This window comes from Centrocercus urophasianus, unplaced genomic scaffold (assembly GCF_019232065.1).
Source record: "Centrocercus urophasianus isolate 14NV4802_14NV808 unplaced genomic scaffold, USGS_Curo_1.0 seq_21, whole genome shotgun sequence".
Lineage (NCBI taxonomy): Eukaryota > Metazoa > Chordata > Aves > Galliformes > Phasianidae > Centrocercus > Centrocercus urophasianus.
Genome location: NW_024884767.1, coordinates 8,431,669 through 8,449,235, shown reverse-complemented (window position 1 = coordinate 8,449,235; position 17,567 = coordinate 8,431,669). Strand labels below are relative to the sequence as shown.

Here is a 17,567-nt window from a genome sequence, read left to right as displayed (position 1 = left end):
GTCTAGGTAGACTAGACTACATTCACAGCCTCTCCCTCATACACCAAGCGGCTGACCCAGTCACAAAAGGAGATTAGGTTGGTCAGTGAGAGTCTGCCTTTTATGAACCCAGTGCTACAGTTGCACTACCTCTAGGAGTTCTGCTTCAGGTGTTGAGCCACACAGCTCAATTCCTTTCTACTGGAATTTAAAAAAAAAAAAAAAAAAAAGTTTTGATAGTATTAATCATTTAATAATGGCAATACTGTATCAAAATGAGGGAAAGTGAATTTCATTCTGTTCACACAAGTAAAGCAAAGTAATAAAAGTGCAAAAACATTATCATGCTATTTTCTTTTCCCTTTCAAAAATTCCTAGGACTACTTGTCTTAAGAAGTTTAAAAATTAACACATTTTTATCTCCATTATTATTAAAGAGGCACAATACAGAAAACTCACCTGCATATCTAACTCATGACATCTTTGGGCAATTTCTTCTTTTGTTGACAGTGCTTCATTCAATTCTTCTGTAGTTTTCTTCAGCTACCATAAGCAACAAAAATTTTTAGTTTCATAACTCTCTGTAAAGTGAGTAGAAAAATTCTGAACTACATCACTATAAAATTATTTTAACTTAAGGTAACATGTTACATTTTTTGAAGGTAAGGCAAACTTGCTCTTATAAAGGAACAAAGAAGCAGATGTGAACACTATTTAATTTGCACGACAGAAGTAACTTACTTAAGAGAGCATTACAATAATCACATTTAGTCTAGGAATAGCATCTGAAAACCCTGAGGAACTTTTCAACTCTGTACACGAAAAAACTGTCAATACCACTTTTCTTTACGGATACAAAGAGTGGATAATTTCAGTTTTTAAACCTACTTTTTAAAATACACAAAGGGTTGGAAGGTGGAATACAGGCAACGGACAACTAGGGTAAAATCTCTTTAGTCACTTGGAAGCCCGCTTAATAAGAATACAATTAACATGGTGATGGAGAATCCAAATATCTTCTGAAAAAAAGGCACTGAACCTTACAAGCAGTGCAAAATTTTCACATATTCCTCTTTACGGATTTCATTTTCAAAGTTGCATAATCATCTAAGTTTGTACATGAACACTGATAACATGAAAGGCAGCTACAAGAAAACAAGCCTGATTTGTTTATTTATATGAAAATACAGGTATCTATTACTAAAAATGATGCATTTTAGATTAGCTTTCTATTTCTTTTTTTTTTTTCCAAACATGAACATCGTATTTTACTTCTTCAAGTTTATTTGTACTGGAACTGAAATTTTCTCTGCAAAATAAGAATATTTGATTTATAAAGCAAGATAATTCAAAATACTGAAGCTTAATTTTCCACTCCTTATGTTAATTTCCCACAAAGGCCTTTCACGATTAGATAAAGACAAGCTTCTTAATAAGTCAAGATGACTGGGCACTGATGCTCTAAGATTGAAAGAGAAGAAAAATCTAATCTTAGATACCTGTCGATCAAGGTCAACGTAAGCATCATCTCCAACAGAGACAGGAGACTCTTTACTCATCAACTGCAATTAGATTACAGTGGATTAGAATAAGCAAATATTTACTTTTAAGCCAAGCTTTAGTAAAATACTAAGATGATTTTAACTTCTGTGAGCTTCATTCTGACAACTGAAGTTTTCTACTTTGTTTTCATATATGTCATCCAGAAATAATTACTGAAATTCTCAGTAGAATTTAAAGATATATAAAATAAATATTACATCATGTCCTTTTTCCTATATTAAAGCACATTTTCATCTACAGTGTAATCTATGGTGTGCTTTGCATAACACTAGCATGCATCTGCAGAACATTTTCTGAAGTGGCACTGGAATGATTGTAGCTATCAACATATTCTCTGCCAGTGGTTTTCATTTTTTGATCATTTGGAAGCTCATATGAATTTATTTAGTTAACTAAATTTAGGGCTAAGTCTAACTCAACCAATCATGCAAAACAGTGAGAAAGTTCCTGTGTTTTGAAGTTTTACACAATTTGCAATATGTAAACTATATAAAATGTATAAAAACTATATAAAATATATTTTAAAAATTTATATATATATAAAAATATATATTTTCTAAAGATACTATTCTTGAGAACAAGAAATAAAACTGCTTTTATGATGACAAATGGGAGGAGGGAAGTCTTCTAAATTAAGTGATATGTATTAGTGAAAGAAAAAAAACAACCCGATAATAAAGGAAGGTTTCTTTCTAGCCCCTCAAGGTCTTTACAAGTAGTTAGAAGTCAATTCAAATGTAACACAAACTATAGCCATAGGACCTTCTTCCACACAAGTGCAGAAAATATGTTAGGGTTATTATTATTATCACTGAAATTGTGATCAGCTCTCTAAGACCTGCACTGTAATTAACAAGGAAGCACTGCAGAAAGAAAATTTCTGCAGACACGCATGATATGTTTTACTACTTCTAAGCACCATTCAAAGAAGTCACAAAAGAAAGAAGCCGAATTCAACTGAAATCAGGACAAGAGTCCTTTCCCGCCATATTCTCAGGGCCTCCTGCCCAGCTAGCTGCTCCTGCCAGAGAAAGAGCTTCCTTTATTCCTTTACTCCTGCCAGAAACCCGAGCTTTTGCATTAGTCTCCATTGGCAAAGTTCCTCTGGTACACAGCACAGAGCTTGTGTTTTCTCTGCATCCTTTCTGTTTGTACCACCACGTGCAAGTGCAAATCTCCGTTTGACATTTATGCTACTCAAATATTTATACACCTACATTTCTCTCCATTTCTCCATCTCCCTACTTGGGATTTAGATGCATGCTATATGTTTAAATTCATCAGATAACCATGACCATGTTTGTTGCTAGTTGCTTAATTCTTTCCCTTTTGTCAATGCATTTACAGTGATAATCTACCCTGACATGAAAAACTCTCCACAAAATTCAGATTCTCTAGAATTGAAATTAGCAAGTCCCTAGCCTCAGAGTTCTCCTGAAAAATGAAGACACACCTTCTTCAATATCACAGAGGCTCTCTTCTTAGTGATGTAATATATAGTTTAATTACATCATCTATCTAGCAACTGTCTAAATGGCTTTTTAGATGACTAATAGGAATGTCAAGACTAACCAAATGCTCTTTACCTTGTTCCAGATCCAACACCACTGTTCACACATTCCCTCCATATCCCAGACAACGTCAGTACTATACTTTAAGCCTTTAAATTCCTTCCAGCTGGCATCTCCCAAGCTGTGCACCACTTGTAAGGGACCGTAGTATGCCCCAACATTCAACATGTAATTTCTGACCACAGTGCAACTTTCTTCTCAGAATTTCAGTTTAATGAGCTCTTCCCAAAACAAACACAGGAGCAATGCAATAGCCTGTACAACTTACTAGAGGTTACCCTGGTATTTCTGCTTTCTGTTGATTACTGTCAAAGAAGCAAGCTGCAGCCAGCAAACATAATGCCTTTATTCTTCAGTGGGTTTTGCCATTTATCTTATGACTTCCTATACTTGAGAGATATTAGCAGAAAAAAAAAATCACAGTATGTCTGAGGTTGGCATGGGTTCCACCTGCTCCAATCCCTGCTCAAGCTGAAGTGCTTTCCAGTGAAAAAGAACAGTCTACTTAAGTCCTTGGCAGAGCAATTAATATTTCTTTCTTACCCCCCCTCCCACCTAGTTTAAATGCTATTAAATAATAAAATGCTATTTTTTCCATTTAAGCCCAGTATTTTTTTTTCCCATGAGAAAAAAAAGGATGGCAGATTTGTTTTCAAAACTGTTTTCATACTAAGATCATTTATGAAAACCACTGAAGTATCAAAAGGCATTTATACATAAAAATGAATTACATAATACATTAGTAAAGCATAGAGAAGTCTTTTTAGATACCTAATATAGAAGAAAGAGCAACTGCTTGTCAAGTACTTTGAAATGTTTGGATTTGATGACATATCAACTTTTCAGCTATGCATATATAGCTGCTCTCCCAGGCACCTCACTTCGGTTTCTCCTACACACTGCCTAGTCCAAGCCATTTAGATTCTTAAAGCTGTTGTAAAGAAATAGAAAAACTCCTTAAATACAATGAAGTATCACTCCTCCAAAGTCAAAGGCTGCAGAAGCAGCCCTGAAAGGTCTCCTTAGATCTAAACTCTTGTTTTCGAGGATGCTTTCTGACCTCCTTGGTAAAGCACCCTCCTCTGGTACAGATCCTCCTCACTTGCTTCTGAATACCTTACATTCTAACCATCTTATTTTTTGGAAGACAACATTAAAATCACTCAGATCTACACTAGTCCAGAATAGTAAGTTCTGATCTTGATTCAATGAATTTCAAGTGTGTTCAAGAGGAACAGATCCTCATGTGATTTCTCCCCACTTCTGGTTGCTATATCTAAGAAAGGCCACAAATGCCATACAGGTTCAATGCCTACTCATCAAATGGCAAAACTATTGACTGCTTCAGATCCAGCTATTTTATCACATTAAGTTGGTATCCAGGAGATTTTTCAGAGAAGGAGTGAGGATGAAGGAGTATTTTCTATTTTAAGGCAGCGCAGGATAAAGTGATGCTGAAAGCCATGTTTAATGAAAGATGATATGAGAAAATCCACCAAAACGTTACCTCACAGTTCAGGGGGAAAAAAAACCAACAACCTGCAAAATTCAAGCAAACTAGTTGCCTGCTCTTGGCAGCACTGACCAGAAGATGATTTTGCAACAGGATTCTTTTGACAGCATTTCAGAAACACTGTCTGCAATACTATATATATATATATCTAGGATTGTGTGCAATATATATAAATATATACATATATATACACTATATATATGTGGGTTCACAAACAGCCAACTGGAAGACTACAGTGACACAGTATTGGTTGAAGCAATAATTGCGGGTGGAGTTCCCTTAGGCCAAGTGAGCATTCTTCCTTTCTTTAAGCAATAAAGAAAAGTCAAATAGCTCAAGAGTTCAATGTGGAATGTAGTTTCTCTCATTCGTGCTCAAGATGAAATGTTATTACCAAGATTCCTGCCTCTCTGAGTTGCCTTCCAAGCAGTAAACCTGCATGCACGAAGACTGATAGGCACTTCAGACACACAAGAAGTCATTCAAGAGCTTCATGGCAATAGTGGTCATACTCTGGTTTACTTTACTTCTCTGATGTGCCTAATGCAATTCACCAGTGACAGCTAACTATGAAATCCTTCACCATGTACAGCACCTCTTCAGCTTGATAAGAAGAACCACTGCAGTCTCAGAAACAAAGTTTCCAACAGCACTTTTACAAGATATACAAGTTACAAGACTATAGAACATTTGCCAGAATGTAAAAAGGTGCCTCACAAATACCTCCATTAACCTATCCACAATACTACATCTGACAAAAGAATACTTTGCTAAACACTTATCTTCCTTTTCTTGTCCAGTAAAGAAAACATTAACGGTTCATGGAGTTCTTCAACTACAAAGTAGAAATTTTTAAAAAAAATTTACAGTACTGGCTTCTCATATAAAATCTAGCGCACTTCAGGAGACATGGGGTAGGAAAAATAAAGGAAAGAGAACCCAGGATCAAAAATATCTAGAAGTTTCAATCTTCTAGATTTAAAGAAAAGTGGGACATTCAAGCAGAGTTCCATGACATAAAGCATACTTAAATAGCTTTTTCATGAAAAATTGAGAAGATATTTTTCAAAGTAAAATGGCAAAATCTGCACTTGTTACATTTACTTAGAACTGGGTTTTTTTTGTTGTTTTTGTTTTTTGGTTTTTTTTTTTTTTTAATGAAAAAGTATACTTTTCTAATATACTGAAAAGCTGAACTTTTACACACTGTAGAAATTCCAGCATACCTCTTGAATTGCTGCCATGACCATATGTTGAACCGATTCTTCCATCATCATTATGGTCTGTATGTACTCTGAAAAAAAAAAAAAAAAAAGAGCATTCTGGAATGTTATATACAAAACATGAGGTTGGAAGTTGCATTCCCCCTACAAAATGACTAGATGCCAGAGATTACACTGAAATGCATAAACGCTGTTCAAGTGTTGCCACAAAAAATTAAATTAGATTTTATCAGGAAATCTGATCAGACAAGCCCAGGCTATGCATCAATGAAATAAACTATGTAATCATCATCCACATTATTCCTTCTTGTATTTCACATGATTCAGGCTATAAAAGTACCTAATGTGAAAAGAGACTGTCCTTTTCTGCAGATTAAGATTAGCATCCTTTCTACATCCTTATTTCAAGTCATTTTCATTTCCATTCTTAGTTTGTGTTTTTATTTGTTATATCACAAATAAAGTCTTCCCCCCCCCCCATTTTCCCACCCTCCCCTGTAAGTTCACGTGAGCTACATGATAAGTACTTCTGCAAGATGTGGCAGTGGCAGTACAACATCTGATGTTTAGACCAAGTCAAGAGATTTATCACTTGCCCAGTATGGTACTGCTTCAAATCAGACATGATTGAGGAGCCCTGGAGCGTATCCAGGGAAGGGCAACAAAACTGGTGAGGGGTCTGGAGCACCAGTCTTATGTGGAGTGGCTGAGGGAGCTAGGATTGGCCTCTTCTCCCAGGCAACAAACAGGACCCGAGAAAATGGCAGCAAATTGTAACAGAGGAGATTTAGATTAGACATAAGGGAAAATCTTTTCGTCTCAGAGAGTGGTCAGGCACTGGAATGGCTGCCGGGGAGGTGGTGGAGTCACCGTCCCTGGCAGTGTTCAAGAGGCGCCTGGATGAGGAGCTGCAAGATATGGCTTAGTGCTTGTGGTAGCAGTGGTAATGAAAAGATGGTTGGACTAGATGATCTTGTAGGCCGTTTCCAACCTTGCGATTCTATGATTCTATGATGATCTACACACAATGCATTCTTCAATTCAATTCTTTTTCTTCAAAAACATTCTCTAATGATCTGCTGAAGTGGGAGATACTGGGGATAAGTATCTCAAAGTGACCGATTACATAATGCCAAACCTCATACAAAATACATATAACTAGACTGCTCAGATATTTTTTATACTATGTTTCTAATGTTCAGACTGACAGAGCAAAAGAATTCAGTAATAAAACATCTCACTCAAGTGTGCCAAATAATCACTAAAAGGAAGAAAGAGAATCCTACATAAGACAGAGAGGACAGGCGGCCTAATACAACAGAGTTATTTATGTATTTGTTGAAGAAAATTAATCTACTTTAATTAATAAGAAAGCCAGATTGTCTCTTCATCAAAAGAACAATAAAAACAATTTCAGATTAGAGCGCAAAGTGATTTAGACACCTCAGAAAACTGAAACAGGTAAATCAGTTCAGAAAGCTAAGATGCACCACCATACAAAAAGACAAAAGGGACTGAAAGCCCACCTGCCATTTTGGCAGAAAGGAAACTGCAATGGCTTAAATCACAAAGAGGCAAATTTTTCTGCAACTTTGATGTAAATACTTAAACATAATTTTATTTATCCACCTATTTTATACACGTGTTTCCATGCTTCTCATTTTAAATGTTAGGAATAAACTGTAGTTTTTTGTTATCTTACACTGGCTTAAATTAAGTGCAATTTAGGGTAGTTAGACAACAAATACATAATGCACCAAAGCACATGGCAAGTTTACAGCAAGAAACTTGAGTCAAGAACTGCTGCCTGCACAGTCCACCACATCCTCTGCAGCATCTGCAGTAAAGTGAATGGGTTCCCATTTTAACTGTGCAGGTGAGATAGACAGCTGGTAACATAAGAGACAAGAGAATCAAAATTGTCTTTCAGAGATGGACCAAGAATTTGCGGTTCTTGGCTCAACAAATCAAACTTGAAAATACATATGTGGAGCAAAACCTGCTCCACAGTTTGAGAATGCAAAGCCAGTGAAACTCAGAACAGAGGTTATCTGAAAGACAAAATAATATTATCTTTGACAATATTAATTTGTCTCTAATGGCAGCCTAAGAAACATCATTTTCCCCTACATGATTACACAATGAGCTGGTTTTTCATTCAGCGTCTGGAAGCAAACATTTTCAAACCTTAGTACCTTGCTTCTGTTCACAATTCACAGCGCATCCCAGAATAAGCTGAAGCATTCTTCCAAGCTCTGCAGCATCAGCATGCTCTCCAATTAAGTTAACATCAGGAAGGGTGAAGTCATTTATCTGTTGCCCTAGAATCTGTAAAAAGACCCAGTACACATCTGTATCAATAGACATACATACGCATAAACTTTAACATACAAAGATGATTCAGAATCAACAGGAAATGCTCACTTTTCACTTCAGTGTAGTCTTCAATCTACCCTTAAAACAAACTAAATTGAGTAATGCCAGCTTATATAACAGATCTTTGAGTATTAAACCATCTGTAATCTTTGGTACTACCAATATTTGGCAGAACACAAACCTGTGCCAACTAATAATAAACTACTCATTATAAACTTTGTAAGATTTGTTTATTCTGGATAAGAAAGTAACAAAAGCAGTATCAAAAGATGATCCACCATTACATTTAGCTTTTTAGCTAGCATGAAACGCTTCACACTAGTCTCATATTTCATCCCACTGGAAAGCTGAAATTAAAACGTTTCACTTATGCAAAATGTATCTAGCAGTGATGGATGACAAATATGAGACTATAAAACACTTGATCACTCAGTCCCACACTTCCAGTAAATTCAACCATATTTAGCAAGTCCTAGAGCTGAAAAAGCTGGTCTAATGGGAAAGAATTTGAGGTAGCAGTATAACATATAATTAAACAACCCACACACAGAAATACAAAAAAAGCCATCCTGAAAAACATAAGGAAGAAAACATGTGACTTATAATTAACGTAATTTGATTTATAATTAAGAAGGATTTACATTAATGATTGTCAGTAGAAGGAATTAAATAATTCTGCTGGATTTCAAAGAGCTTTCAGGGAGCTGAAAATATGAATATGAAATGTGGAATCAAATGTATCTCTGACACATTAATTGCAGATAAAAAGAAACTGTCATTTCTTAAGCAGAGAGAAATAAAGAAACAATGGAGGGGATCAGTCTCTTGTTTGCTGAATACTCATTTAGACTTTAACACTCAAGGAAAAAGAAAAAACAAAAAACAACAGAAAAGCAGGTACAGGTATGTATTTTAAAAAAATCCTACTACATTTATATGAAGAATACAAAGAAATCAAGCCACTAAGAAGTTTGCCAGGGCTATGCCTTATACATATTTGCTGTGGCTAGGTTTGTTCTTGTTTTGTTTGTTTTTTCTGGTCTTCTTTTTAATTTTAATATTAATTTTTTTAAAATTATTATTCTTAACAGCTTTCTCAAAGCATGAGCACCAGCACAACTAAAAGCTCTGCATACTGGAAAGAATGCATGAATTATATCAAAATACTTTCTTTAGGTCATTCTAGTGAGAAAACAAGAATTCTATGAACACATCTACCACTGTATTTAGACTGCAGTAACATAGTAAAACACAATATTATTTGAATGATTTAAGCCTGGTATGTGTTTACGTGTTCATATGTATTTCCTGAATTTCTTTCAAATGCAGTGCCAAATTTAACAATAATATAACTGCTTTACGCTTAATGACAATATAATTGCTGTTAAGAAATGGTGCAGGGACAAAGCATATCAGCAAAAACCATAACGAAACATGGGAACTGAGCATAAAAATAGAGAATTCTGCAATAAACATGAGATAAATTATACAGCAATAACAATGAAATAACAACCAAATCTCAAATAAATATCTTAAGAGGGGAAAATGCTCCTTCCTCCACTTATTCAAAAAAAAGTATGAAAGACTTCTACAAAGAGAATGAAAGTTTCCATATGAGAGCAGTAGAGCCCTGCAGCGAAATTACTGGGGCATCACAAAGCATGCAAGTCATAAACAAGTACCTTTGGCTTCTTGCTCTTCCATGCCATATGTGACAAAGACAGCAATGTATAATTGCTATAGAAAGACTGCCCTGCTTGCTGTGGTATTATTTTTTTTGTTTATTCTAAAAATGTACATATTGTGTTTTCAAATCTTTTCACTACATCAGGCAAAATTCATATATATTCACATTCACATGTACGCTGTGGAGAAGGTGCCTGATAGGAGGAGGAAATCAGGTTAATGAAAATATAAAGGATTTGTTGTAAAATCCAGATTGTGTCCACTATCACTACCAACATTGCATCAGGAGAAGAAAAGAAAATAAAAAATCTAGTCAAACCTACTTTAAGAACTTAATCTAAATCAGGTCAAAAGTTGGTGACCTATTGAAGCAGTAAAGTTTTCAAGAACTTAATCATCCTGTCTTCCCATCACCCAAAAAGAAACTGACATCACTTTGACACAGTAATATTAAGTTTCTGTAACAAAGAACTTCTTTCTTTCCTCCTAAAATGATCTGCTGTGAGGACTTTGCTTTCTGAGATCTGCACTGTCTGGCATGGACCCATGCTGTAGCAGATTTTGAAGAAAAGTGGCTCACAGGAGACCACATGGTGTGAGAGGCATACCAGGCTGAAGCAGATGAAAAGCATGAGGAGGAAGAGGCATATGACAGGGCAGAGCATCATGGACTGACCACAACTTCACTTCCTGTGCCTCTATGCCAGTTAGGGAAGGGGAACATACAACTGAGATGGAAGTAGAGCCTAGGAAGCCAGGAGACAGGAGGAAAATGCTTTTGGTTTCCTCTTCATTCTCACTGCTCTACATTGTTATTAATTGGCAATAAATCACATTAATTTTAGCCAAGCTGAGCCTGTTTGACTGTGATGGTAATTGCTGAGCGATTTCCTTCTCCTTATCTCAAACTATTAGCTTTTTTCATGGTATTTTCTCCCCTTGCTCTTCTGGGCAGGGGGAGTAATAAGAGCAGCTTGTGGGCACCTCGCAGCCAGCCAAGGTCAGCTTATCACACAACCAATTTTTCATAATTAATTTAGAGCCTGAATATGAACTTATCAGCCTAAGTTCTCTCTTTCAAAATCTGTTAATTTTTAAAGACTTAGTTTTTTAACTAATACCTTCCTTACCAAAGTATTCACAACTAACAGTGTGTTAACAGTGGGTTATTCCTTATTTTTGGATGTATAAATTAAGGATTTTACATAGTAGTCTGTACTGAACAATTTGCTTCAAAATATCACTGAAGCAAAAAGTAAAATTTAACTGAAGATTCACCACTGAAAAATATTTTATTGTTTCTTCTCTGGAGCAATTCATTCTGATTTTGCTAACACAGAACACAATGGGCTGACTCCACTATCTCAGGATTAAGATATTTCATTAACAACTGTAATGCAAGCTGATGCTAGAAATGTTTTTTCCTTTCTCTCCTCAAGGAAAAAGAAAAAAAAAAAAAGCAAGAGGTAGTCTCTAACTGTAACAGAGGTAATATCAGAACTACTTTTTAAGACCAACATTGGAAGAGTCAAAGACATCTACTGTTTTATGACAAGACTTCCAAGTCAGATTGCTCTGAAAGCTCTTAAAGTGACAAATAAAGCAGGCTTACACCTCAGGAGAGGCAATGACACATAATGTACATCAAACATTTTGAAAGATAAAGTCAGAACTCAATGCATCCATAATATAGTTTATATTAACCAAACATGTAACAGAAAGAACACAAAAATTACACTGAACTGTTCTTACCTCATGGTTGTAATCCAATATCCCTTTTAAAATTTTCTTCAGGTTGCTTACCTATTTGTCAAGAAGAAGAGAATGTAGTAAGTGCAAACAATAAATCACAGAGACAGAATCATAAAAGAGGCAATCACAGAACAATCATGCAAAAGAATTGTACAATCATCTCTTTGCGTTATAAAATTCTGTTTAAACATCTTCAGATAGAATTAAGGAAATTACGCAGTATTCCCTTGTGATCAGACTGCCATCTGATCACAAATCTTTATGAAATATATATAGAACATATGTAGAACATATTTAAGTTTATGAAAAGTAACAGTCTTAGACAGTCTTTAGATTAGATTCTGAAGCATGAATCTTCCTTTGACTACTTGATTGTCTTAGTATACTTTTGTTTTTGTGTAAATTGAAAAAAATCCTCTTTCTTTTCTTAAAGTACTCCGTGGTCTAATTTCTGTAGAGGTAAACCTCTCCTTCCAAACAAGTATCAGTTACTGCTCAATACCATCCTTTGTTTAAAACATACGTAAGCCTAATTTATTAGTGTTCTCATTAATTATTCCTCCCAGTTCTTTAATTTGTATTTGTTTCTCCTTTTAATGCAGTTCCTAACAATCAAATGTCTGCCTTGCACTACAAAGGCAAAATTCACACTTCTCAGCTATGCCTCCAGTGTCACACAAAGATAGCTTCTGTTCCATCTGCAAAACCAAAGGCATCAGTTACATATCTCTTGCTGTACAGAATCTATGCTACAATTGTTCATTATTGAAGTCTTTCAGCCCTCTTTTTTGGCAAAAACTCAGTTAGATCAAGTACTGTAGATTGTGAAGAAAGCCATAAAAATTGACATCGCTCATAGGTGATGTTTAAAAAATATATATATTTTTGAAGTAATTTGTACAGATTCCAAGAATGTCCAACTATATAAACTTAGATAACAGAAGCAGTGCATTATTTCCTGCGATAGGAAGTCTACAAACAGGTTCTGTAAAGACTGAGCGGAAATGAGAGGGTGGCTAGAGAACTGAATAATCACATCCCAATTCTATTCATCTTAGACATGAGTAGCATAAGAATTAGGATTCACAAACTCCTCTTGCTGACAACAGTACCCACAGTGCCGAACTGTGAGACTGTAACGGAGGAAGAAGAATGAAAACATATCAAACCTCAACTGCAATTACTTTTATATTCTTGAATATATTCTGAAATATCCAATAAAGAACTTTTGTCACTGGATTGAATCTATCTTCCAAAAGATCTGAGAAAACACTATGGAACACAGTTTGGAGACACGATACTGAAATCCAGGGAATGTATTTTCTATGGAAAACTTGAGAATGAATAGGCTACACATGATAACACAAAACATCTATTAGCACCAAAGAAATCATCGTCATATCTCCAGAGCTATGAACAATTACAGCTAAAGACTACAAGAGATTTAAGATTTTAAAGAAACACAAATTATTTAATTTTTATGTCAAATCACCACATTGAATACGGCACCGATTGGAATAATAATTTTCAAACTTGATTCATTAATATCTTCCAGTTTGTAGTTTACCTGAGTCTGCTGCAGAAAGTGCCAGAGAAACCCAAGGGCCATGTTGTAGAATTTAAGTCCAGTTTACCGAAGAGAACACTGTGAGGAACCTTGAACTTGAACATAATCCCAGAAATGAGAAACAAAATGGAATGCCCTACCCTAGAAAATACTTGCTTTCCCCTTTTCCAGTGAGCTTTGTTTGAATTAATACTTTTAAGACATTTTATCTTCCTCCATATTACTTTCATAGAGTTTAATTCTGTGATGATGTAACAAAATCAGTATTGATCAAAATCTGTCATGAATACTACTGTATATGACAGCATCTTCAGAAAAAGAAAACAAAATGAAAAAAATGTTGTATTTGAGGTCCCACTTTATTCCACTGTCAATTAAGAGTATCAAGATAATTTGCTTTCAGGAGTTAACTACATCATCTTTGTGCCAGGCAGACAATCAGACAATTATAAAGCTAAAGGAGCTTCTTTATAGACTGGCTTGAACTTAACAATAATCTTCAGTACTGCTAGGGGAATTCTCTCTTTTGATTTCATTTTACTTGTCTGCAGTGAATATGCTTAGATGGTCCTACTGCCAAAGGCAGAGAATGAACAGCAAACCACCACAAACGCCTTCTGTTTTGAGATTCAACTCTGACAATCTTTTAACACTTGCCAGACCATAGCATAACCTCTAAGAAAGATTTCAAACAGAGATGAGTGAAAATGAGCAACAGAGTAATAGAGAAAAGCAAAGGAAAGCATTAGAGATTATTAATTCTAGAATACTAGCAAGTGATGGTTTTTAAGTTTTTCTTCTTTCCTCTTTTTTTCTTAAGGACAAAGAAGAACAACTACAACTCGTTAACAAAGACTATTAAATCATACAATGGCAGAACACAACAGATACTATTTCCAATACAGATCGTCACTATAAAGTGTCTTCCAATCCCTTGGAGATCAGCTCACAAGCACGTGGGATCCCTATTTGGTTTCATCAGCAACCTAACCAATTTCACTAATACCCACTGCAGATTTGTGTTGACATTCCTTATGTTAAATGATCACTGACCAGTCAGTTACAGCCATGCTGGTTGTCGTATAGTATTACATAGCTATTACACACTATAGAGACCTACCCTAAATCTGCAGTATTAACCTGATAAACTGACTAGAATGAAAGCAGATATGATTTTCCTCAAGGTTACTAGAGAAAACACAAAATCTGACACTGCAAGGCATAAGGTTGTGAGGTGGGTAAAGGTGGAAATGGTTTTCTTCCCACCTGTCACATGAAATTATTATTTTTACTGATCTCCAACTTCCAAATTGAAGGTCTGTAAGGATAATATGCCTAGATTTCTCTCCTTAGGAATATAGCTGACCAGCACAAGAAAAGCCTAATGTAATGGACGGTGGAAATGCTGTTCAGCTTGCGATTACTGACAGAAAGTAGTCAGGGGTTATTTAACCTCCCGTTTACTCTCTAGTATTTTGACAGCTTGTATTCATCCTTCTTTCATTCATATGCCTGAAATTCTGTTTGTAATGAAGACTCCACGTAAATTAATTTATCCTTGTACATTTCTGTTCAAGGTGTCTAAATGGGAACCCCAGTGTTCTGAGATGCTGTTCTACAGTATCTCTCCTGGATAATTATGCACAGAGGAATTTCCCCTCACATAGCTTATAATCAACAACCTTATAACCTCTGGAAGTGTTACTAGGGCAGACTTACAGTGACAAGAGAATTCTTAATCACTCAGCTACAGAAATGTGACTAAACTCCCTGGCTGCATATTAAAAAAAAGCGTATGCATAGATTCCACCACATTAAGTTTCTGCCTTAAACCGCATTGTCTCTTCTCTAAGTGGGGCCCAGAGAGAGACTGTGCAATTAGCTTCATGGGTTATCCTCCTCCTGCCTGTTTCGTGAGAAAAGAAATCACGAGAACAGATACAAGAACATCCTTGAGTTAAGGGAGGGAGAGAAAAAAAAAAAAAAAGAACAGAGAAAAACGTATCTGTTGCTTATTATCTTTTTCACAGAAATAAAAGCTGTCTTTTGTAAGTATGTCTATAATCCCCACTCTTTTCATGCAGAAGGACATCTGTATGACAGACATGACAGCACATTCTATCTTTATCAGAAAAAAAAAATAGAAACAACAAAAAACTCAAAAGGCTGCTCATGAAGAAGTATTCTGTTCCTTACAGAGAACATGAAAGTATCAGGACAATTGTACACAGAAAACTAGCTTCCACAACTATACCAGTTGTCCTAGCTTGTATTATGGAATAATTCAATACAACCATAATTCTACTACTGCAGGGAGTCAAAGATACACCTTGTAGATCAGGTTAGTTGGATCACAGCACTAAATACTCAGCACTCGAATTTCACTTACGATTCTATTTTGCAATGTTCTATTGAATACAAGGCATTCAAACTGCACTCACTGCAGAAAACCTAGCAAATCATTTGAACATGCTGTTCAGAAGTCAAACAAATTCAGCTTACTGCTGGAAATATGGATAAAATTGTATTTTAAACTGATGCTGCAGTCTGAATGCTTAAAGCAAAAGTCTGGAAGACAAAGTCAGAGACCATGCACAACAAAGTATTTCCTGTTTCCAAGGCAGGCACAGCCCACAGGGAATGGAAAGGGGGTGGTTTTCCTATAATTCAGTCAAATAATACATTCAGTAATTACCAAAAAAGAAGAAAAAATAAAAAAATCAATAACTGACACATGTATGAAACAGTTACTGGTTAAAATTTCTGTTCTGTTACTGATATTTCTGTACTATTTGACACAGAACTATTCTTGGTTCTTCATTCCTGCAAAATTTTTTCTGCAACAGATTTATTTTCTACGCCATTTTGTAATTTCAGTGAACACTGTTTTGTCTTCAAAATATTATCCTCTTCAGTATAAAATACTAATCTGTACACAGTTTCAACTCCAGGCATACTAAAGCGTTCAGCTTTTCCTGATACATATCAGGAGATATATATTTTATATATATATTATACTTTTTTGTTTTCTTAACCAATACATAAAACTGCAGTTAGACCAGGAGGGGTTTTTGTTACACAAAAGAAACAACAAACTGCAGAACTAAACTGATGCATGCTGTGCCCCAGAAATTTTAACCCCAAATACTGGACAAGGTGCTTCTGTATGAATACACTAGATAGAGAGATCCAGTCAGCTATAACATACAGAATGCTAGCTGACTGCTTCCTACTCTGCAAGCCCCCAGAGTTCTAACATTTTGCACAGACGGACATCCATCTGAGAGTTAGACACTACATAATTTCCTTAATGCCTCTATTCAAGAGGATAGGAGCGCCTTATGCAGGATGATACAGCCCATCTTATCACTGTTTTATGATGTAGAACTACACACACATTTTGTTTTAAGCCTATTTCCTCTACTAGACTGGCTCCTTTATAAGCTTCATAATACTGAGAACATAATACTATTGACTATTATACCATGCAGCTTTGCAACAACCATGCTTAGTAGTAAGAATATACCTTGTCTCATTATCCCCTCTTGTGAGGTAACGAGGTAACCCAATAAACATTTTTCATGTGCTTCTTAAAATATTAAGAAAAGTTACATTAAGGAGGCACACAAAAACACGATGCCTACATTTAAAAACTAGTGACAAACCAACAAAGTTTACAGATTAAAAAAGCTCCTGCGAGCAAGGCTACGAGTCACTGACATACTGACAACTGAAGAACTCAACTACTGTTTACATACATATAGAGAAGAACAGATGACAAAGTATGGCATTACTTTTACAGTTAAAAACTGGGAGTTAAAACAATACTCATTTAATATTATACATAATATGAATATGAAAAAACCGTGCAAAAAGCTGTAGTATACTCTTATTTGAATCAAGAAGCATAATCAGTCTTAGGTTCTTATTTACATGGAAATATGAATGACAAGAAGGAATGATATCAGCAATGAACTGAAATTTGAGATATGTTCACACAGATTTCAGTCACACAATGAAGTCGGACTGAATGATTGCCTGGTCTTTCTGTTATATTCACACCTGCTAAGATTTAGAACCTGCTACATTAGTAGATGATTAAGAAAAAAACCTTCCTCAAGTTCCCTCAAAGAGTTACAAAAACTGCATTATTTAAATCTGAATCAACTGAAATGTTGTTTTTCTCCAAACTTCACAGCCAAAATTTTAATATTCCTTAGAAAAAAGCCACAAAATGATGTTAGGGAAAAGTTAAACCTTGTAATCAGATGTTTACTTGCAGTTCCACACACTTCGTGGAAAAGCTAACTTAAATTAATTGTTGTAATAAGCACAGA

At 35.4% G+C, this 17,567-nt stretch overlaps 1 protein-coding gene across 5 annotated transcripts in view; it reads right to left on the bottom strand.

Moving 5' to 3' along the window:
* The window catches only part of HOOK3 (hook microtubule tethering protein 3), an 82,316-nt gene that overhangs the window by 43,543 nt on the left and 21,206 nt on the right, over window positions 1-17,567 (bottom strand). For 4 of the 5 annotated variants that reach the window (XM_042822885.1, XM_042822886.1, XM_042822887.1 and 1 more), the window contains exons 4-8: window positions 11,664-11,714; window positions 8,045-8,177; window positions 5,853-5,920; window positions 1,479-1,541; window positions 439-522 (exon numbers count right to left, since the gene is read on the bottom strand). In XM_042822885.1, coding sequence (XP_042678819.1) covers window positions 439-522; window positions 1,479-1,541; window positions 5,853-5,920; window positions 8,045-8,177; window positions 11,664-11,714 — 399 coding nt within the window. Of the gene's footprint in view, window positions 1-438; window positions 523-1,478; window positions 1,542-5,852; window positions 5,921-8,044; window positions 8,178-11,663; window positions 11,715-13,230; window positions 13,326-17,567 lie in introns of all 5 variants that reach the window. The other variant, XM_042822889.1, reaches the window with a different exon arrangement.